Source organism: Protomyctophum bolini (assembly GCF_963924005.1).
Source record: "Protomyctophum bolini genome assembly, chromosome: 7".
Classification (NCBI taxonomy): domain Eukaryota; kingdom Metazoa; phylum Chordata; class Actinopteri; order Myctophiformes; family Myctophidae; genus Protomyctophum; species Protomyctophum bolini.
The window spans coordinates 36,705,844-36,729,478 of NC_137868.1; the positions used below are offsets into that span (position 1 = coordinate 36,705,844).

General features: G+C 47.7%; 1 protein-coding gene across 1 annotated transcript in view; it reads right to left on the reverse strand.

Annotated features, from left to right (window-relative positions):
* Positions 1-23,145, reverse strand: part of LOC308318678 (FH1/FH2 domain-containing protein 3-like) — a 179,323-nt gene extending 156,178 nt beyond the window's left edge. Inside the window, exon 1 of the mRNA XM_080768302.1 lies at positions 22,427-23,145. Coding sequence (XP_080624428.1) covers positions 22,427-22,591 — 165 coding nt within the window. The 5' untranslated portion in view covers positions 22,592-23,145. The remainder of the gene's footprint in view (positions 1-22,426) is intronic.
* Positions 23,146-23,635: the final 490 nt, after the last annotated feature.

The following is a 23,635-nucleotide window of genomic DNA, read 5'->3' on the forward strand; positions in this document are numbered from 1 at the left end:
AATATCTCCTGTGTCGCGGAAGCCGTTAAGTATTTTTAATCCATGTTTGATTAAAAATGTCGCTTTGATTTCCTCTTGTTTATTTACCGTTTATTGTACCGCCTCCCGATGTGCGGTTGGCTTTGCCGGCTAACGTCATAGCTATAGCACCACTAGCTAGCCAGATAGGCGGTACAATGAGGTGTCAATAAACAAGGTAGGAAGAAGCGACATTTTTAATCAAACAGATTAAAAATACTTAACGGCTTCCGCGGCACAGGAGAATTCGCAGCGGTATTTATAGGTACTTATAGTTCACACATTCAGAATAACTCAAACAAACAGAAGCCCTCAAACGGCGCCGCAACGACGTATCCGACGTATTTATGTTTATTTCTGTTCGGTACCAGGTGGCACCCGACCGTGGAATAGGACCCAATGGGGTAAAGTCTACCAAATGCCAGAACTTTAGTACCATTTGGGTTCTGCTTGTGGGGCTAGGTAGTGTGCAAAACCGGGAAAATGGGAAAATGTATATGTAAATGAGTCAGTTTGATGAGGGCTAGGTGCACAGAAAAAGGACATACCAAAAATCTCCATCGTTGCCAAAGATTTATTTCTTTAAAGGTTTCAAAAAATTAAGGTTCAAAATAATTTCGCAGGAAAATATTTTTCACAAAAATAAAATATATAACTTCCAAATAAAATGAAAATAACAAAATTAAATGACATGCTTAAATTCAAGCATCCAGTGTGGACATGACCAGTCCCAACACTGTCCTAGGGCAGAGCTTCCCACATTGTGCCCCTTCCTCTCATGTCTCACCATGGACTGACTACATCAACTCAAACCCAGGCCTCTGACTATTGGCCCATACCATCTGTCTGGAGACAGGTTTCCCCAAAGCATTCACTTACAAATCTAGTGAACATGCAACACAGAAAACATTTCCCAACATTTACAGTATATTTGTCAATACCAAAGTAATCAACAAACCAGTTCTTAAACAACCCGTCTCGTTGCAATCATATGAAATAGTATACGTACCAGACACATGCACCCCTGCAACATGGTGCAACCCAATTTGAATCCTCCACCTATAAAAGGAGCAGTGGATTCAGTGGTGACTCTTTTGTGTACTTTTGACCAGGAAATGAGGATGGTGTGAGTAGTGGGTGTTTGAGTTATCATTACTATGTTGTCAAACTGTTGGACTTTGAAAGGAATAAAAGTATGTTTGACCAACCAATTGTCTCTGTCCAAATGATGAAATGAAATTAATATATGCATATAAAACGCTAGAAGTCAAGATCAACTGATTGCTAACTTAGCCGGCATGCATAGTTAGCAAACTGTTTGATAATGACTGAATACTGACATGTGGGAATACTGAGTATGAAATGAGGTTATGCCAAACAGAAAATGTGTGGCTCAAGAGGAAAAGTGAGAAAGCATTCTGTCTTTATCACACATTAACCTCCAGGCAGTCCTTGATGCAGAGATGTTCGTCTTAATTCACTCAAGACAAAAGTATTTACCTATAATACTGGACAGGTGGCCCTCGCTCCTTCCACCTCCACAGTCCTGCTTTGACTGCCAGGCAGTGGGAGGCCGCCGCCCACCTAGTCCCTACCTATAAAGGCTAAGCCCCTCCCACTGGAACATACCACCCTGAATTGATTCCACAATTTACACCAGTATTTCATAATGTCCAGGGACAACACATATTCATCACATTATTATAATACATCACTTATTCAATCACTTAACCATATCTAAACAACGAGAAAACAGGGTACTGCCACAGTGCCATACTGTCAAACACTCATACTGTTGGTATGTTCCCCACACCCCACAGCTGATGGTTGCTCCCTACCATGGAGACAACAAGCAATTAGCAATCAACCCTTAAACATACACATCCCAAAATAATATAAATCTCTGCAACATACACAATACATAATAATTCAAACTTTAACCCTTTTGTGTCCCGACCGTCCTGTTACATTAGAAATAACATAATCAGAACTTAATACAGGTCGGACTCGTCCAATAAATCCTCAGTGGCAGGGTGAACTGCCACACACATTAACCTCCAAGGAGAGAAGAGGAGGACGACTAAACAAGCAGCACCACGGGACGAAGACACACACACACACACACACACACATTGTGTTTTTGTCACTGTATGTATGTATGTGACTATTTTTGATACAGAGACAGTCATGGCAGCAAGACTAACTGTTCAGGAGAGGAGAAAAACAGATTTAGCTTTTTATCCAAAATGAGTTTCTCTTCACATAGTAGAGCGTGTCACATACTAGATCCTGACACTCCAGGTGATCTGGTTCGCTGGGTTCAGTGTACAATACACTGCACGTGGCGTATCCTGAGGGCCAATTCGTTTCTACGAGCACTCTCTGGGTGTTACAGAGAAAATATAAGCAGCGCCGAGTTCAAAAGACCGAGCAGGGTTTTCTTCCCTCCACTGTGAACGTTGAAGGCACAACGCGGCCGCACACATGTAAACAAACACACGCAGAGAGAAGTACTAATGCGGAGCGTGTTTGAAATGAAACAAACGTGATCGCTGCCATGCCTTTGATGTGGTGGGGTTCCCCTCCCCACAGATGACAGTAAAGTTCATTAGAAAGGGGAGGGAGGGGGTTAGGGGGTGAGGGTCTGGGAAACACATTTTACACGACAGCACGCTTTGATGTTTGTATTACTGTAGTACAGCAATGCTCAACAAAACAAAACATGTGGTTGACTGACTGGGATAACTCTCTCTCGCCATCTCTCTCTCTCTCTCTCTCCCTCTCTCTACTTCACTCCAAGGGTTGAAGGAACGGCGCATGAGATAAAACACGAGTGTGTGGCCGTGCACGCACGCGAGCACACACACACACACACACACACACACACACACACACACACACACACACACACACACACACACACACACACACACACACACACACACACACACACACACACACACACACACACACACACACACACACACACACACACACACAGCTCTGACTACTAGACACCATATACAGTCCCTTAGGAATCAGATGTACTGTTCCTGTATAATGCATACTAGTGATTCTCAACCTTATAGATTTCAGGGAGCCCTGCAGTTTGATACCATCTCATATAACATTTCTCTCTGTAAAATCCTCAGTGCTAATTTATATAACTCACTCTCAGAGTTACAGACAAGACCCCCTAAAGGTCACCTGGTGGTCCCCAGACTGTATGCAGTATAAAGCGCCATGCACGCACGCACGCACGCACACACACACACACACACACCCACGCACCATCCGAGACAGAAAAGTGAGAAACAGACAGAGACAGAGAGGGGAGGAGAAAACCTAAGAGAGGGAGAGACAAACGGAGAGAAAGTGATCAGATGTTCAAGAGAAAGGAGAAAGGGGGGATGTAGAGCGTTTCTCCAGATTAAAGGACAGATTCTAGACTTCTAGAGCGACAGAAATCCAGCCGTGCAGAGGACCAGAGTTAGAGCCACTATACAGTATATATTTAGGCCTTACGGACACAAGGCAGAAGCATGGGTGTGAGTGTAGGCAGGCTTCAGAGAAGCATGGGTGTGACTGTGACATGAAGCTTACAGCAACGTGCAATGGGACTGGTTCATAAGATACCGTACCTGTCAAATTACGTGAGTGAGAAACGCCCATGGATACAGAGGGAGCTTCATTTATCATTCCCCCCAGATTTGGCTCAAACATGGGTGAATTAATTCTACTATAGTATTATGCCACCAAAGTGCAGAATGCCCTACCAACAGCCATCAAAAAGGTGTGACTCCCTACTAGTCCCTACCCTCCTTCAAAACCGCCATGGAAGAGAACCTACCTATAGACCTATACACAAGTCTTCTAGCTTGTCAAAAGAAATTACCTCCACAGTTTTTTCTGTAAATATATACTTTTACTGCTCCTTGTATAGTATTGTACTTGATGAATTGAATACACTGGACCTACTACAGTTGGAAATCCATGTACCACAAATATACAATGTTTTGCATGCATATATTTCCCATATTGCCCACTGTGATGACAGCCCTGATGTCAACAGCAGGCTATATGCCTATACATGGGCATGACTGTCTGATTTGTTTGCTGATGCCATGACGACACGAGGTTAGACAACAACACACTCCACATTTGGGCGTAGCTGCATTGGGAACTCCTTATATGGTTATGGCTGAGTCATGGTGACGCTTAGGCATGTTGCCATGGCCAGAGCTTATCGGGACAACGACCTATCCAACCGACTCAATGCTATAGGACATCTACAACGTGCGTGGCAAATGTGTAGTCGATCGGTGGAACGGTTCTCGACAAGCGTGGATTTAGATTACAGACGTAAATACGTACAGTACAGAGATTGTAAGATAGGACCACAATGGAAACAAGCCCTCTGGGCTTTTTGTGTCATCCTTTCATTATCATTGTATATAATAACTGTACTTTTTGAAACAGTTAATAAAGTAATTAATGAAATTTGAATCAATCAAAAGTAAACAAGAAGAGTCCAACATCTGGACCTTCAGCTTTCTGGGGTCGACTATAATACTTGACCAACAAGAATACAGGGTTTTATATGAAGTCAGGAATGCAGCTGCTGAAAAAAAAACAACGATTTCTCACATTTTGTCTTATTTTAGTAGGACTGAGCTTACACAGACTGGCCAAAGAAATGTATCTTCTGTTCCAGTGAGAATCTTTCACCACATACTGCACAGTGTGTATCTCAACCTGAAATAGCCAGAAAAATAAAACACACAGAGCTGAATTTGAACCAGTAATTAACCCAGATCGGATCCAAGAAATGGGAGTTCTCTCTCTCTGCTGTGAAAGGTTGAGATTTCCAGACCTAGATTTCTGCCAGACAGAATCCACTTTATAAGCTATCGATTATTAATCCACTGGTGGTTCTCAATGTGGGGTTCAGGGACCCCAGTGGACCCTGGAGGGGTTCAGGGGGGTCCCCCAGCTACTTAATGACTGATAGTTTGGGTTCCAATCAAGCCTAGCCCCCTTTCTGAAACCAGCTCCTCGCCACTCGCCCTACACACTTGCCCTCGATATGCGCGTTCACGCGAGGCTGCGCCATATTCCGTAAGTGTCGTCCGAAACCAAGCAGCCTTGAGTGGAAGTGGCTTATAAAGCCCTCAAGAGCGAGTCTGTGCCGATCTAGACTCGATTGCCTTGTGCAGCGCTGCTCTCTGTCCACATGGAAACCGCGACCTACAAATGTAAGTACCACCACAAATAAATGAAAAATAAACTCCTCCTAAACAATCTTCATCTGATGCGCTCCAACTGATGTTCACAAGGGCTCATTATTTACCCCACCGTGAAAAACTATAAATGAAACCACACAAACAAGTAACAATGATTTATAAACACCATGGATGTATGACATGTCATTTTTGACAGTCACGCTGTATTTCCTTTTTCCATATTAATGAAATCCACATGTCACACAAACATACACGATGCAATGCAATATAACTGTACAAACAAAATAACAGGTAACACAATTGCATGATGGTAACAATGGCAACGAATGTTGTCTGTTTCCTGTTTCTGCACAAGGAGGGCGAGTGTATTTCCAAACAGTTTTTTATACCCAGCGCCCTAATCAAGGGAACATGATTCAGCTGGAGGGGCACTTCCTGACGAGGGAACCTCCCGAGAGCACTTCAAGTCAAGGGACTGGTTTCAGAAAGGGCCTTACTGTCATGGTCACGTCCTGAGCTCCTCCGTTTGTCCATGATTTTCCTCTGTCTCTACTTATCATCATACATCATCATACATCACATTCCATGCTCAGCCAATCAAATCATCACAGATGTCATTCCGTCCAATCACTCATTATGTCTAAAACTGTTACTTTTCAGGATAAAAAAAAGAAAATCACACCCATGTGAAGCGAGGGGCGCTCTTATCATCATACAACATCATGACGTAGCTATGGTGAAAATTGTCCATTAATTGTCAATGGGAATTTAATGTTTGTGTAGGACAAAGTTTGTGCACATACACCAAAAACTGGACATATAGGAGGGGGCTAGCACCCCTCAAAAACAGCAAAAGGAGCAGATCTGCAAGCTCAAAAATGTGTTACTTCACCGTGTTTCGAGTTTGTGGATCTGCTACTTTTGATGCTTTTGTGTGACACTGTGGTGTGATCAATATTCCATATTCTAGCATGGAGATAAGAGGTTTCTGCCCCGACAGCAACGTTTATATAACGACGTTGGACATTGTTTTCCCTGATGCTTACAGGACTGTATAGTCCCAGAGTATCAGCACCACCAGGCTACTGGTTACTGGTAATCTAGTGCTTCCAGATTATCAGATAGTAGGCCTATACAGCATGGATTAATGCAAAATAAAATCCCCCGACTGAAAAATCCAAGCCAAGTCCTAATGTGTGATTAGAGAAAAGAGCACCCCCCCCTCCCTGCACAGTGCACACACACACACACACACACACACACACTAATCCATGATACTGGCTACATCGTCAGACCCCCCCCCCCCCCCCCCCTCTGTGTTGAACCGGCGGTGGCCACGGTACGGTGGCCAGAGAGGTCAAAGCTGGAAAACCACAAGCAGCTCTGCGCTGCTCAGACACACACACACACACACACACACACAGACACACACACACACACACACACACACACACACACACACACACACATATAGGTCTGGCCTCTCCCTCGCTGTGACCACAGCACTGTGGCCCAACTGGCCGAGAGAGAGAGAGAGAGAGAGGCAATTTAAGGCAGCAGTCAAGAACTAAAAATAAACACACAACAATTTTCAATTTCAGAGATGTTTTTCTGGGTCTCACACACACACACACACACACACACACACACACACACACAGTGGCTGCGAGGTTTTTGCTTTTATGCCTTGTGTGAAAAGGCTTATCGACAAGGTCAGGAGGGTTGCTAGTGGAACCCACATTCTGACATGTGTGAACCACACAATGTACCACTCCAGAGACTGCAACATCACACACGTTGTATGGTCTGTTTCTGTAAGTGTTCTTTCTGGTGTCTCTCTCTGTGCGTGCTTGCATGTGTGAATGTTATAGGGAATTATTAGCACACTGGTTAAAATGCACACGATGCACTCCTGGCAAGCATGAGGATGATGATGAGACTGTGCACGCTCTCTCTCCTCTGGAAACAATGAGAGAGAGAGAGAGAGAGAGAGAGAGACAGAGAGAGAGAGAGAGAGAGAGAGAGAGAGAGAGACAGAGAGAGAGACTCAGCTCTACATAACAATGTGTAACAGCAGTTACAAGTTTTTTGTTTTTGTTTAGAGAATAACAATACCAGTCTAGAAATGCTTTTAGTTCCAGGTTAAAGTCCTGTATAACTATCACTAAAAGTATAAGGGGTGGCAGTGGCTCAGTGGTAGAGTGGCCAGTAGAGCGGCAGGATGGGAACCGCGAGGTTCACAGCTTGATCCCGGGCTCTCCCCAGAGTTAAGGTCATTACACACTGGCAAATTGGCGACGCGATATATTCGTGCGAATAATTCGCATTTAAAACAATTGAAGTCCATGCAAGCTTCCACATCAGTGGCGAATGTGCGAAAATGCAACCGTTTTCGCTCTTTATTTGTTCGCTCTGGTGTCGTATTTTGCAGAGATTCGCAAGCGAACTGCAACATGCAATATTTCGCATTTTCAGATCGCTTATTCGCATCACGTCGCTAATTCGCCAGTGTGTAATGACCTTTAGTGTCGAAGTGTCCTTGAGCAAGACTATGAACCCCTAATTGCTCCCGATGTGCAGGTTGGTGTTCAAGTGCTTTGGACAAAAGCACTATATAAATTTACCATTTACCGTTTATAAACGCATTGGCCTCACAATATTGCTGGCAGAAAGCTCTTATTTTAACTTTTTGGGGGGTTTTTTGCCCAGAAATGAACGCCCTACTTAATCATTATCATACTACAGTGTCACAGAAAAGTGCCAAAGTAGCAGATCCACAAGCTGGAAACGCATCGCTTCGAGGTCATCAATGTGGGGTCCTTGGTACGGAAACCTTTGAGAACCACTGTGTAAAAAGACTGAGGAGGCCTTTGACGGGCATGAAGGAGGGACAGTCTGTATTTTACAGTAGCATAACTTCTCATTATGGAACTCTGTCATTTCTGCAGGAAAACAACCATTCGCCCACCGACAAAACAAAAAAGAAAGTGAAATTGTTCAACTCTGTGTCTCCGTTGTTCCCCCAGGACTCAGCAGCCTCAATGTTCCTGCCTTCACATTTTAGCGTTGCCAAACAGAGCTGACTCGTCTCGAACACTTCAAGGTCGCAGAGCCCACAGAACATCACAACTATAGCCAACCATAGCCTGCAAATGCACTGAAAAGGTCGGCCAATGGGAAATTATATTGACACACACTGAATAGGATTCACAGCGACAGCACACTGATGATGACCTCTGGAAGTGTGTGTGTGTGTGTTTTGTTTTATGCAGCACAGTCAGTGGTCTGAAAAAAGAACCATGAATTATTCAGTGCAGATCCGTGAGATGAAAAATAGCCGAGTCAGGCAGCCATGCATCGCCGAGTCATACTTTCCATAGATACAGACAGACTCTGGTCAATAGATGAGGTGCTGATACGATACGATACGATACGATACGATACGATACGATACGATACGATACGATACGATACGATACGATACGATACGATACGATACGATACGATACGATACGCCTTTATTGATCCGGGCAGAGTTGCCAAGTCTGCTTATTATAAGCATCTTTTGGCTTGTTTTTCTGTAAAGTCTCTTGTAACTATTGGTAGTTGCAGGTTTTTGGAGGGCTTGTTTCTAAAGTGTAGTTGCTTGCTTGCTTCCTAAATGTTGTTTCAAAGAACTCATTACGTCGGCATCAAAACGTTGCTTGCATTTAAAAAAGTTGCGTGCATTATTAATATCTTCAAAAGGATGTCATAAAAATACATTTGCTGAATAATGCAGAGATCAGACCGTTAGAAGTTACATTCTGCAGGGTAGTAGGGCCTGCCGGCCAACTGCCAAACTTTGAATGCTTTTGTGTGACGCTGTGATCAAGTCGGGTATTCATTTATGACAAACCACAAAAAGTTAGAATATGGAGATAAGAGTGCAGTAAGCATGAGTAATATAGACGGAGATCGGCTATTTTGAGTGCGCAAATCGTGCAGATTTTTTTTATCAGGCCTCCTGCTTGAATTCAGCGCTCCGTTTATTTTCGTATTTTTGTTTGATTAGTTGTAAAGGTTGTATTTTATCAACGTCAGCCATGACAGAACCCAGAGGTTGATTGTGCTCAACATCCTTCGCCCCCACACCTCCAAAGACTACAGGATACTGTACATGCTGATGGGGACAGCCCAGGAGAACCAGAGAAAAGAACATGGAGGTCTGCTCTGCTGGCTCCCTTGGCACCATGTGTTAAAACCAGGCTATTTATACCAGCCTGCTCTGCACATCCATGCACTGCAGTGCAGACACGGGCAGCAGGTTTGTCGAGTTGACCAAAGTATAATGACAATGACAGCAGACAGGAGAAGCAGACAAGTAACAATTTTAGCCCATTAACAACGCAAATGTGGGATTTCCCCCTGCCCACAGCCCTGCGGCACTTGGCACAAGTAGACAGTAGCTCGCCTTGTATAATGTTTACCCCAAAATAAAAACCAATGTGAAAGTGTGAATTAATTGTCCAGTGGGGCAGGGGTGGGATGGGGCTTGTGCTGACACGGCGCTGTAAACATCAGACTGTTTCCTCGTATGAAAAGCAACAACAGCAGCAGCTGCGTCCCCAAGCTATTGCCGTTGCTAACTAACCACTAATGCACATGTGAGCAGCACGGTTCACTACGCAGCCACTGCTGAGTTTCACACTGGCACAGGCACTCCTTTCTGGGATCCTCTGTCCCATAGGCCTTCTGGTATAAAACGGAGACAAAGTACATCAACACTGTGTGTTATATATTGAGCAGTTGGTAGTGATACAGTAGTTATACTGTATTAACATACATGGAACATACTCGTTCTGAATGTAAGCTTTCGGACAGAGAACAAGCTCCTGTCCAACTGTGTACCAGTGTGCTTGCTAGCCTTTTTTTCCCCTTTTATTATTATTTTTTATTTTTATAGTGCAATCATGCAGTAGTGAGGAAGAAATGCTTAGTTACTGTTTGCCTGTTTAAAACGGCCTATTGAATCATGGATAAAATGCTTAAAACTGCCTATTGAATCATGGATAACATGTTCAAAACTGCCTATTGAATCTGGATAAAAGTGAAGGACAAATGTCTGCTGGTCAAAACAATGAGCACTGTTACTGTCCCCTCATCAAACAGCTGGGATGTGACACTGGGCCAAACGCAAAAACAAAAAAACAAAAATAACATATTGAGGGGCTTTCAAAATGTAAGTGCTGAGGATGGGGGAAAACGACAGAATATGTCAGTGATCCCTAGATATGTCAAGTTGTAATTATATAGCAGAGGAAGTCTGAACGGTTTGGATTCACTTGGGTTCATCAGAGATGATGGGGCATGGGTGGAATAAAGGCAAGCTAAGTCAAATCTCATGACGGAACCATTTTGTCAGGCCAAGTCCCACAGCATGTGATTTTGCACAGAAGTAGCCTGTTTCCTAAACAATTAACACAGTAAAGAAAATGCTGTTCAGGTGTTGATTGTAAACCTATTGTTCCTGCTGTGCTGTTACAGCCCAACCAGATGAAGACGTTGCAGATTTGCTTTTACGAAATATCCGAGGCCACTCGCTCATGTTTATGGAAGAGGCTTCCAAACATGTATTTTATTACTAGTTTGACCGGCCGCTTCAAAATCTAAAAAATCACACCTATGTGAAGTGAGTGGTGCAACTCCGTGTGGGGGTCCCCCGGGGGTCCCCGGAAGTTCCAGACCCACAGGAACGCGGCCAGGGTTCCGGCCCGGTTCCGGCAAGCCGCCCCGCGTCCGAAACGGTAGAGAATGACAGAGTTAACGTGTGGACCCCCAGCTTGAAAATCTGTTATTTTTTTTCGCCTCATGACATTATACCCAACATAAGGTCACCGGATTGAAAGTGGAGAACACATCTCCCCTATGCTTCAGTCATTACTGTTGAGGGCAAACACCACTCTAAGCTGCCCATTGGTTGAACAGCAGACAATGCTGGTTGTGGAACTTGTGTGTGTGCTTGTCTTGATGAATTGAATACACATGACCATAATGGAAACAAGCCCCCGGGGGATTTTGCGTTATCCTTTTAGCATCGTTGTATAACTGTACCTCTGTGCTTTTAACTGTTAATAAAGTATTTAATCAATCAATCAATCAATCAAGTCTATCTATATGTAGCAGGGCGTCGCTGGGAAAGAGCATGACTTCTCAGAAACCCTGGATAAAGGAAGACATTATCAAGTTAAGATAAGAAGACCAGATTAATCTTCAATCAATCAATGCTTCATTCATTCAATCATCTGATTTCCTGACCATTCAACTTTAATGACTTGGTCTAATACATTTAGTATGACTCTATAGTCACAAGGTGGCACCTTGCTCATAGAGCAGTGGTTCTAAACATTTTCATGTCAAGGTCGGACCCCCCACATTGATACATTAGAGGCCACGGACGCCTAATATATAGTACTACTACTACTAATAATAATAATAAAAATAGCTCAGAAGTACCCAAAGTCACTTTGGAGATTAGATTAAGTGCTGAATGTTATAACTTAAACCCCACACTGAGAGCCACTGCCATATAAAGGACATGAGGATATACGGTGGCCTGTGTCTGTGTACATAGCATCTTCAATCATTATATCCACAGACTACAGCATGTGTTCCTGTGTAAGGAAAGCAATCTTTATTGCTGTAGTTGTGTTGACCTATTTCTACCACATAACACAACTTTCGTTCAACTTTGACCCCTCGGTCACATAGAACTATGGTTTTGTACTGCGGGGGGGGGGGGGGGGGCAGACTGTCTGGATCTACTGGCTCTGGTCAGTCAAGTCAAGTTTTTTCCACGTTTCATCCGCAGCTCAGTCAGACATGTCTTGGATTGAATACAATCTTTTTATTCAGTATAAATTTGAGCATAGATATATGAAACATCAGGGCTCTGTCTCTATTCATTCCCTGTAAGCATGAACATTTGTGTTATGTTATACGCCAAATAGTATTACAGGGAATGAATTAAGACCTCCCAGGGGGATCTAGAAACAGAGCCACTCAAAATGACTACTGGCCAATCACAGCATGTCTTTTCCAGGACTAGGAAGTGATGTCACGGAAGAGGAAGTGATGATTCGGACAAGTTCAAGACATATTGAGCTCAAATATGGCGCCATACGATACACATGCCCCAGAGCCGGAGGAGGCGTCTACCTGTTTATGTCTATGGGCGCGCTGCCTTGAGTTGTCTGCCTGAACCAAGCCCTCAAACCATGGTAGAACAGTGAAGCAGCCGTCGCCTGGTGGTCAAATGTGGGATAGCAACATTTTCGCATTTAAAACGCTATACTGTGCATGCTTCTATAATGCTCAACATGGAGACCAATCCCTCATTTGTGGTACTTCCAGCAGACTTCCGGGTGCTTCGAATGCCAGCGAGCAGCTTGATGAAATGAATAGGTGGGGGCGGGGCAATCCGCCCCCTAGACACATTATAACTCTATATGGCCTGAACTAGCTACACAGGCTGTGCATCATTAAGTGTGCTTGACATTAAAAAATGACAATAAATCATATACTGTGACTATATGCAGATCTCCAAAGCACATAAATCCCCTGCCCACCCACACATTCACAAGCATTCATCATGACCTTCCCCTGCCCCACCCCCAAAACAACTGCACTCTTAAACACACATGCACGTTCGTGTACTGTAACTGGAGGTTACGCAGTAACCGTGGTTATATTAGGGATATGAGTGAAGCGATTCACTATGGGAGCGCTCCCTCTGAGCGCGAGACACAGAATAATTATTAATAAACTCACATTCTACTAGTCGAATGGGCCTTTGCGACATGCCGTATTCCGTCACCTCCCCGGGTATAACCGGCGAAATACGCGCATGCGCACTAATTCGGTGAACATTTTCCTTCTGCCGTAACAAGCTAGAAGGGTATCTTGGTGAATCGCTTCACTCATATCCCTAATATAACCACGGTTACTGCGTAACCTCCAGTTATATAGCGGAATATTCGCTTCAGCGATTCACTATGGGAGACTTCATAAACTCCCTTCACCATATCACTGACGTGACACACCCATCCGACAGGTATACCTCCGTGGCCACCTGCGTCCCTGACACAGTGACCACAACCAGGATTCGGGAAGACAGGCAGACGAAGGCCACCCGGGTCACCGACCCGCTGGCCATGTCCCTACCTAGTGAGGCGCAGACAGCCCAAAGGCCGTCTAGAGCACCTCAGGGCTAACTGGGCTGATGGTCTTGGACCACCTCATGGCTCCAGGGCCTAAACCTATGCCCCAGGCTCTGGGCTAACCTAAGTTACCTGAACCAGGGCCTACCTATGCGAACCGCCGCGTGCAGACGCGACACCAAGGACAGCATGAGCCAGAGCCGGCTCTGCTACGTCCAGGTTATAAAACCTCGCAAACGTCGACGGGGACGACCAGCTCGCCGCCGTACAGACGTCCTGTATCGAGACACCCTTGAACAACGCCCAGGATGCCGCCACACCCCTCGTGGAGTGTGCCCTCAGGCCATCCGGCGGGGGTGTACCCGTACTAGCATAGGCCAGTTGAATGGCTTCCACAATCCACCGGGAAAGCCGCACCTTCGTGACAGGTTTACCTATCGCCCCAGCGCCCCATGCCACAAACAGCTGGCTACCCTGCCTCAAGGGAGCTGTTTTCTGCATGTATATCCGTAACGCCCTCACTGGGCATAAAGAGTGTAACTTCCTATCCTCCTCCCCCGCATGAGGAGGTGGATGGAACGACCCCAGATCAACAGGAACACTCCGAGCGAGAAAATTCTTAGGCACAAAGGCTGGGTTCGGTTTCACCGTCACCCTAAGTCCATCTACACTGAAGAACATGCAGTCCGCACTTACAGATAAGGCATGCATGTCACTAACCCGCTTAGCGGTCGTCAGCGCGATCAACAGAGCGGTCTTGAGCGATAGGAACTTTAGCTCCACCAACTCCAGAGGTTCAAACGGCGCCCCCATAAGAGCGTCCAGAACCAGAGATATGTCCCATGGCGGAGCCATAGACCGAGAGACCGGACGTGCCCTGTTCGCGCCCTTCATGAAGCGACGTACTAGGGGGTATTCACCCAAGGTCTTCCCCTCAATACCTATGTGACAGGACGAAATGGCTGCCAGATTGACCTTCACCGTGGAGAAGGATTTTCCGTCGTCCAAGAACTCCTGAAGGAAGGTCAGAACTTCCTTCACCGAGGCCAGGTACGGGACTACTTGCCCAGGCCTCTTCAAACACCACCGTTCGAAGACCCGCCAGGCTACATCGTACTGTTTTCTGGTCGACTGGGCCCTAGCTCCCTGAATAGTCGCTATGACGTTAGGAGGTAGGCCCTCATCCTGCAGATTCAACCTCTCACGGGCCAGGCCCACAGGTCCAGCGCGTGCGGTTGGGGATGGAATATTTCGTGTCTCACTTGAGTGAGCAGGTCCGCCCGCAGCGGGAGCTGCCAAGGGCGGTCGTACAGGAGCGGAGTTATCTCCGACCTCCACGACCCCCATGACGGAGCGATCAGGATCAAGGTCAGGCCCTGAGTCCTCACCCTGTTTAGCGTGGGAAGGATCAGGGACAGTGGGGGGAACGCATATAGCAGAGACCGAGGCCACCCGTGAGCTAGAGCATCCAAGCCCAGAGGTGCCTCCCCCCCGATAGAGAAGAACAGGGGACATTTCGTGTCCTCTGTTGAGGCGAACAAGTCCACCTCGGGAGTCCCGAACCTGTCCCAAACCTGTGCCGCTACCGCGGGATGTAGAGACCAGTTTGCATACCTGAGCGGACCCCTGGATAGCAGGTCGGCCCCTGCATTCAGGAGACCTGGGACGTGACATGCCCTGATCGAGAGGAGGTGCTCGTCGCACCACAAAATCAGCTGGCGTGCTAGCATGTGCAGCTGGCGTGACCTGAGTCCGCCCTGTTTGTTGATGTAGTACATCGTCGTAGTGTTGTCCGTGCGTATCAGCACGTGGCAACCACGTAGAAACCGCTTGAGACGGTGTAGAGCTAGTAGAACCGCCATTAACTCCAAATAGTTTATGTGGGCGGTTCGGAGGCCGGCGTCCCATGTCCCCCTGGCCGTCCTCCCATCGAGGGTGGCACCCCACCCCGATAGACTCGCGTCCGTAGTGACCACCTTTCTGGAGAGGACTATCCCCATGGGGACGCCCTCTGTTAGGACATTTTGACCATTCCACCATTTCAGAGCCAGCACACATTCCGCTGTCACTAGGACCCGTCTGTGTCGCTGACTGCTGGGGATCCGCAGAGATCTCAGCCATGCCTGAAACGGTCTCATATATAACCTGCCTAGGCGTACCAGGGAGATGGCCGAGGCCATGAGGCCCGCCATCCTCAGACAAGTTCCAAACGCAACCTTGTGACCTGTTCTGAAAAGAGTCAAACATGCACGGAATGACTTGACTCTCTCTTGACTCAGCCTGGCCGTGAAAGAGAGAGAGTTCAGTGTTATGCCTATATAGTCTATTATCCGTGCAGGCACTAAAATGCTTTTCACGTGATTTATGCTGAAACCCAGAGAAGATAGGAGACTCACCACTAGTTGAGTGTGGGACAGCGTCTCCGGTGGTGAGCTCGCGCAGATCAGCCAATCGTCTATGTAGGTTGCGATGCGGACCCCCCGCCGTCTCAGTGGAGCGATGGCGGCTTGTGTGCATTTCACGAAAACCCTGGGAGAGAGGGACATCCCGAACGGCAGCACCATGTACTCGTATAGCTTCCCCTCGAAACCGAAGCGCAGAAACTTCCTGTGCGGTGGATAGATAGGGATGTGAAAATAGGCGTCTTTTAAATCCACGCTGGTGTACCAGTCGCCCTGGCGCAGAGAACGCACTAGCGAGTCCGCTGTCAGCATCTTGAAGCGGAAAGTTTTCATGTGTCGATTGAGAGCACGGAGGTCTAGGATAGGCCTTAGCCCCCCCCCCTTTTTTGGTACGAGAAAGTATCTTGAATAAAAACCCATCTTGCTCTCGTTCGTGGGAATCTCCCTGATGGCTCTCTTGTTTACCAAAGAGACTATCTCCGATCGTAGTACATCCGCCGCTTGACCACTCGCGTGTGACATAACAATCTTCTCGAACACGGGTGGTCTCATTGCAAACTGTAGCTTGTATCCGCGGGCGATGGTGCGCAGCACCCACGGAGATGCACCAATCTGTTTCCACTGTTCTAAATGTAGAGCTAGTGGATTCTCTATAACTACTGGAGAATTTTTCTGTGGTACTATGCTGCCCCCTGTTGGACAGGGGCTGGCAGCGGCCTGACTCACCTTGTGAGATGACACAGAATTCTCCGCCACCGGCCTGGCGCTCATTGATGGTGCAATGGCGCCCTCTGGTGGCGGGGGCGACCAATCCTGGAAAATTTGGCCGTGACGGTGCCAGCAAGTGACAGGTCTGAGGCTGTGACCTGTCACTTTGTTGACACGTCCCCCCACACTTCCCGAGAGCCGCAGTGGCTCTCTTGAAGGTGGGTTCATGACCCTCTGGGTTCGGGTTTGTATTTGGGTTTTTTGTTTGTTTTTTTATTTTGCAATATTTTATTACAGAAAAAACATCCACAGAACATTTTGCAATATGACATTCTTGTACATTTACAGAATATTTCACAGTGTGGAAATTGTGTACACTCTGAACACCAACGTCGTCTACTGCGATCCGGTGTGAGCACAATTTTAACCTCTTTGGAGGTGGTCCGCCGGCGAGGTCCGAGACCACTCCCGACGGATTCAAACCCAGAACCAGGGGTGCTGGGGGGCTGGCCCTCTGCGGCCCCCCGAGGCAGGGCCAGGCCTGCTATTTATTGCGGCCACGCCCGCGTCCACGTCCCCTGAATCCGCCTCTGCGTGATGGGGAGTTCTGGCGGCGGCGGTCGTCTCCACGAGGCGTTCGCTGTCTTCCACGGGTCTGGTTGAATGCACGTGACCCCTCCCCTCTCCCCGTGAAGGGGGGGGGGCGGGAGGACGGACGCTCATTGCGGACTCTCCAGGCCTGACGGCTGTGCCTCTCGGCAGGCTGGCGAGCAGGAGGAGGCGGGGCTGACTGAGCAGGTCTACCCGGGCGGGGGAGGTGGCTCCCCGCTTCGGCTTGCCGTTTCTGCTCCTCTCCGGAGGCGATGAGCTTGTTTAGAGCGTCGTGGAACAGGCCCTCATGGGTAATGGACCCTCTAAGCATTACAGAGCGGACGTCACCTGGGTTTGGAATTGGAAACACGTCCAGCCATCTCACTCTTTCTTGTTGGACTGCGTTGGCCATGCCTCGTCCAACAGCCTCCGTGACGGTCAGCGTGAGCTCTATGATCTCATCGACGAGGCGTTGGGCCTCGGCCAGTTGGTCCGGAGTGGGAGCTGCACCCGCCTCGGCCAAGAGCATCGATAGGGAGCCCTGCAGTAGGGCCCCTGCGTTGGCTGACTTGGCAATGGTCACCATGTTGTCGTAGAGGCGGTTGAGAGCTAGCGAGGCGTCCTTGTCTTTCTTGTCAGGGAAAACCGGGTCCCTATCCATGGGGAAGTAGTGAGGGCTGTGAGGGTTCACCAGGTACCCTGCGGTGGCCCTGTCTATTTTTGGGAGTCCTAGCAAGCCCACCTCGTTGGCGAGCTCGGTGTCTAGGGCCAGCCCCCGACGGCGCTGTTTCTTGGCGTCAGAGGCAGGTTCGGCCCAGGTGTGGGTCAGTACACTTTTAAAACCTCCGGCGAGCGGCAGCGAGTCTTTAGGTGGAGGCTCGGTCCGCACGACTCTGCGGCATTGCCAGCCGTCCTCTGGCGGCAGGCCAGGGTCCTCTTTGGGCCAGTCTCGCCCGCACCTGACCGCTGCTGTTCTGTATAGATCCAGCAGCTCGGTCTCTCGCTTACGCAGCTCGGCTGTAGGTGGATTGGCCTCTGGTGGTGCGATGGCGCCCTGCACGGGCGCCACTTCCTGTCCAGCAGGGGCTGCCTGTTCGGCCGCCATAGCAGCTGCTTGGGCGTCGACGGCCGGAGGGTCCTCGGCCCGCTGCTCTCCGTCCACATCAACATATTCCTCCTCAACAATGACGTCGTCGTCGTCGTCGTAGTCGGAGTCGTGGACCTGGTCCAGCACTCTATAGTGTTGGTAGGAGGGAAGGCCGGTCTCCATGTCGTCGCCTTCGTCCCCGTCTCCGTCCCATTCATGGTCGGTACGTGGGCCGTGGGTCAAGGGCGGGAAGTCCTTGTCCATGTCAAAGACTGGGGGGGTCTTGGCCATCGCTACTGGGGCCCCCTGGGACTCAGAGGGTCTAGACGTGGAGGCTACTTCGTCTGGTGGAGGCCTACTTACCGTGGCCGACGCAGTGGAGCGGGGCCTGGCGCCTTGCCTGATGAAAACATCTTTCTGGTCATTATTATTATAATCAGCAGAGGGTAAGGGGATCCCTGAGCTCATTGGTACACACGAGGGACTATGGCTAGGCCGTGTGTTATTTACCGTGGCGGGGCCTGCACGGCATCCATCTTGTGAGTCTTCGAGCAGACGGTCCTCGAAGTCATCATAGTTTTCGTCGTTGTCGCGCTCGGGGGACTCGTATAACTTCCGTACACGGGTCAGACGGCGCCAAAGGTTGCGTTTGTCCATGTTCGCGCACTTAAGACATTTATCCGGAAAATCTAGGGCCTCTTCTGCGTGGTCGAGGCCCAGACAGTAGGCGCACAAGTTGTGCTGGTCCCATCCGGACATGGAGTTGCCGCAAGAGCGGTTCTTACATGTCTTTTGTTGCATCGGGTACTTGTCGCCTTGATAGCGGCGGGCTGAAGCTCTAGAACAACTCCGTTCAGACATGCTGCTGTGGTTACAGTACACTAGCAGCTAATAGGTACAGCAACGGAGATAAACGACACGGCTTGTGCAGCACGAGACAGTGTATGGCTTATACAGCAACCCGAACAAAAAGGCTAGAAGCTATCGCTTATGCAGCGGGGCTAACTAGTTAACAAAGGCTAGGCTTATACAGCAGCTAACAGGCTAGAAGCTATCGCTTTCACAGCGGGGCTAACTAGCTAACAAAGGCTATGCTTGTACAGCAGCTAACAGGCTAGAAGCTATGCTTTCACAGCGGGGCTAACTAGCTAACAAAGGCTTATACAGCAGCTAACAGGCTAAGCAGTTTTAGCTTACACAGCGAGTACTTACTTAGCGATAGAAGTCTTAAATTCGTGAGCTTATATCACCGAGGTGAGATCACCGATAAAGGAACCTCGCGGTACAGGTCGAATTGCAGACCCGTCCTTATTGAGATTAATTGTTTTATTTAACCAGTATCGGAAAAAGGATCTCAGTGATATGAAAGCTTGTGTCTCACGAGCAGAAGAAAATCGAATTAGTGCGCATGCGCGTATTTCGCCGGTTATACCCGGGGAGGTGACGGAATACGGCATGTCGCAAAGGCCCATTCGACTAGTAGAATGTGAGTTTATTAATAATTATTCTGTGTCTCGCGCTCAGAGGGAGCGCTCCCATAGTGAATCGCTGAAGCGAATATTCCGCTATATAACTGTCTGTCTGTGTCCCACATGGAGATCTCTGTATCTCTCTGTCTGTCTGCCTGTGTCTGAAGAGTGCAAAGTGGACTGGTTAAGTAATTGTCACGTGTGGGGTTGCCATGGCAATCAATTGGCTGAGGCAGAGGCTGGAAATTGCACAGACTTGGGCTCATTAGGTCCACTGGCAGAGCCTGACCAGAGCCTTTTGTGGTGTTTCTGGACAACGGTGTATGCCACTGACTCAAGGCCGGGCACTGCACTCCCTGTGGGGATGTGGAATGCGTGTGTCAAATTTGAGCTAACGGTTCTTGTGTTACGTGCATTACAACCGTACACACACACACAAATACACACACACACACACACACACACACACACACACACACACACACACACACACACACGGCACATTTATAGTTAGATAGCTGATCTATAAGCTCACTTTCACTGTGAGCTTGTTGCATACAGTACATCTGCCATTTTTATTATTTTTGCCAGCTGCTTGCAATGCACAACATATCTACTAGCAACCTATAGTAGACTTTTTCATCATTGGCTGCCTCTAAGCCAACCATAAAACCAGACTTACCCATAAAACCCATAGTCTGAACGGCATAAAACCCGTACTCTGAACGCCGCAACGGGTAGCCGTGAGCTGAGGCAGAGGCTGAAGCACACAAACTGAATATAGCTGTTCATAAACGAGAGCTTGCTGCAGCTGCTGGCAATTATGACTGAGTCATTCTTGTTTTAGAATGAAGGGGTTAAACTGCTCCTCATTTTAAAATGAAGTTGCACTTGATTGTATGTGTTGGGGGGGACCCCGGGCCCCACTTTGAGATCCACTGCCCTAGTTGGATGGCTGCCCAGCACCTGCACCTCATTTTTGACAATCCATCACCAGCGATATAATATCACCACAGAGAGAATACCAGACTACCTGCCAAGAATGTAATACTAGATAAACCAATTGCCGTGCTGAAGGTGTGATTTCAGACTAAGTTGCAGCAACAAAGCTAATCTTGCAGGCGTGCATTCTGGCTCCTCCGACATCTGTGGGGTCGGACCCTATATACCTCTGAGAGAAGAGAGACCCTCGTAATCGCGCAAGCTTTATTCATGTGCCGTCTCATCACCTCCAGCTACCCTCTCCTCCTGGCTGGGCTCCCAATGTTCTCTCTTCGCCCCTCATGTCACTGTGTCATAACATATCAACTTCTCCAATGCCTCCTCCCCCCCCCTTACCACCACCACCACCACTTTCCTCTGGCTGGCTACATGTGGAAGGTTCTACCAAATCCAAGGCCTACACTGGGTTGCACCATACTTCCAGCCCATTGATCTATTTCAGTGGTTCTCAAACATTTTGGGAGAGCTCAGGTCACCCCTGTAAATACCTTTTTCATCCACAAGCACCCCTGAATTGTGTTACTTCATAGCAAAATATGTAAATCTTTCCCCCTATATATGATACAGTATGTAAGGAAAACTTGAGCGTTTCCATTAGGACAGATTGAAAATAATTGGTATACTTGGCGTTTAATAACCACTTCCAGTAAACCCCAGCATCCCTATTCTGGGTTGGGGGGAACATTCACCAAAAATAGCCGATCTACAAGCTTATAGATCTGACTGCTATATTTTCTGAAGAGACTTGGTGTGCTGTAGACTGGGAAATAATGCACAAGTAAAGTGCAAGTGACACTGATTAATTCCAAATATTGTCCAAAAAGTATTCTGCACTGCTGGACTTGCGTCAAGGCAAGGCACCACCCACTTTGAGAAACACAACTACACTTTCAAAGTGTAGTTTCCACTATACATCCAGACAGCCCGCACGGCTCTGTTATATCAACCCTGAACCCATGCCAGTATCGGCTCAGCCAATACTACCTCCCAGTACTATAATGATCACCACTTCTTCAAGTGATCCTGTCTCTCCTTTATACCATGTGGCTCCATGCACACTGGTGCACTGACCTAGTGACCTTCCTGATGTTTTCACAACAGCAGCAGTATTGTTCACCGTCTCACCACTGCACATCGGAAACGCATTAATTCCATCCATCCTCTCCTGAAAACAGATCCTATCTCCCACACCCTCCTCTTTCTTGTCCTACAGTACAGGCCTAGCACAGCAATATGAATGTATCTCCCCTGATGCACATACAGGTATATCTGTAATATTGGTGGCCTATGTTCTGCTGCAGATTGTTCAGAGAACTGGATATTGCAATAGCTAGGAGGATAACTGAATCATGTGTATGGCATCAATCACAGACTATAGTGAAAGTGGCCTATATGCATTGCAAACATGCAGATTTGTCAGCATCCCAAAATTGATAAGAAAAATGTTCCTCTGCTGCTGCTGCAGGTCTATTGCCCAGGAACCTTAAAGTCGCAAACTATGCAAGTAATTTGGCTCAGGCCGTTATTGTTATTATTTTTTTTGCTGTATCATGCCTGGCCATGGACCAGCTAACTGTTTCAATGAATAACATCATTACTGTACCGTTGTCATGCACCCCATATTATGCCACACAAATCAAAACAAGAGGAAAAAAATACACATAAGAAAAACACTAGCAAAAAAACCCAAATGAAACAATATACTGACCTTCTGTGGCGCTTTAAGAATCCTATGGACTCCAGCTATCTGGTTGATCAGAGGAATATCCTCCCTGAAAGTGTACTGAGGAGGTCTGGTTGGCTCTGGGAAGTTGGTGCTGTTGAAAGGATCCGTGTCATCCAAGAACTGTACCCTGCATACTAACGTGGCCATGATGTATCCATGCAAGACTAGACTACTGAAGTCTAGCTAAGAAGTGGATGATAATGATGGTGGTATGGTGATGATGCGCCACGAAGCCCTCTGATATTTGACGCACTGGAACCCCGGTAGCAGCACACGCACACACAGCCCCCCGGCAGGTCCTCTGACTGCAGTATAGCAAAACCCTGCAGCCTCGGTCGGTTGGTTATCCTTCTCGGACCTTCTTCATTCGCTTCATGCATGGGAATTCAACAACACACTGGTAATTATGCTGGAGACATCCAGGATGCCTTCGCTGCAGTGTGTGTGTGTGTGTGTGTGTGTGTGTGTACTGTGTGAGGTGTCTTCTGGTTCTATTGCGTTATTCCGTCAGAGTTGTGTTGTTGCGGAGATGAGCTGCGGGACGGCAGTATCCAAGGGCATTGCGGGCGAGTAAGGTGCTGAGGCAGACTGACTGCGGACGGTGTACGGGCTCTGCTGCTAAACACTTGGCGTCTGGTCTGTGGATCCGATGGGAAAAGTGACTCGCAGTCCCTCCTGCCCTCTCTCTCTCTCTCTCTCTCTCTCTCTCTGTCTCCCTCTGTCTCTCTCTCTCTCTCTCTCTCTCTCTCTCTCTCTCTCTCTCTCATAGACTCTGCCAGCATATCGGCCAGGCATGCTCCAGCCTCCAGTCAGTCAGCAGGAAACAGAAGCTCTCCTATTACATGCATAACGGCGACCTCTGGTGGTTGTTGGTGTGAAAAGTCTGCTGCAAAGAACCGTTGTAAACTACCACTACTTCTGCCTATTGTGTCTGTGTCTGACTCTGACACATTTCTTTAGCCCTTCTTCAAGGCAAAACCTAAATCTATAAAACTACATTCACACAAGCCCCGACTCTTCTTGTACAAAAGGCCCTAATTGAAATGGACAATTAAGTCACATCCAGTGCAGGTGTGATTATTAGCACATGGGTCACCGTGCCCTTGATGAGAGCTTTCATTTACTTCAGAACAGGACAGGAGAATATGCCAGCAACAGAGCTGAACATTTCTATCTTATTTAGTCTGTTTT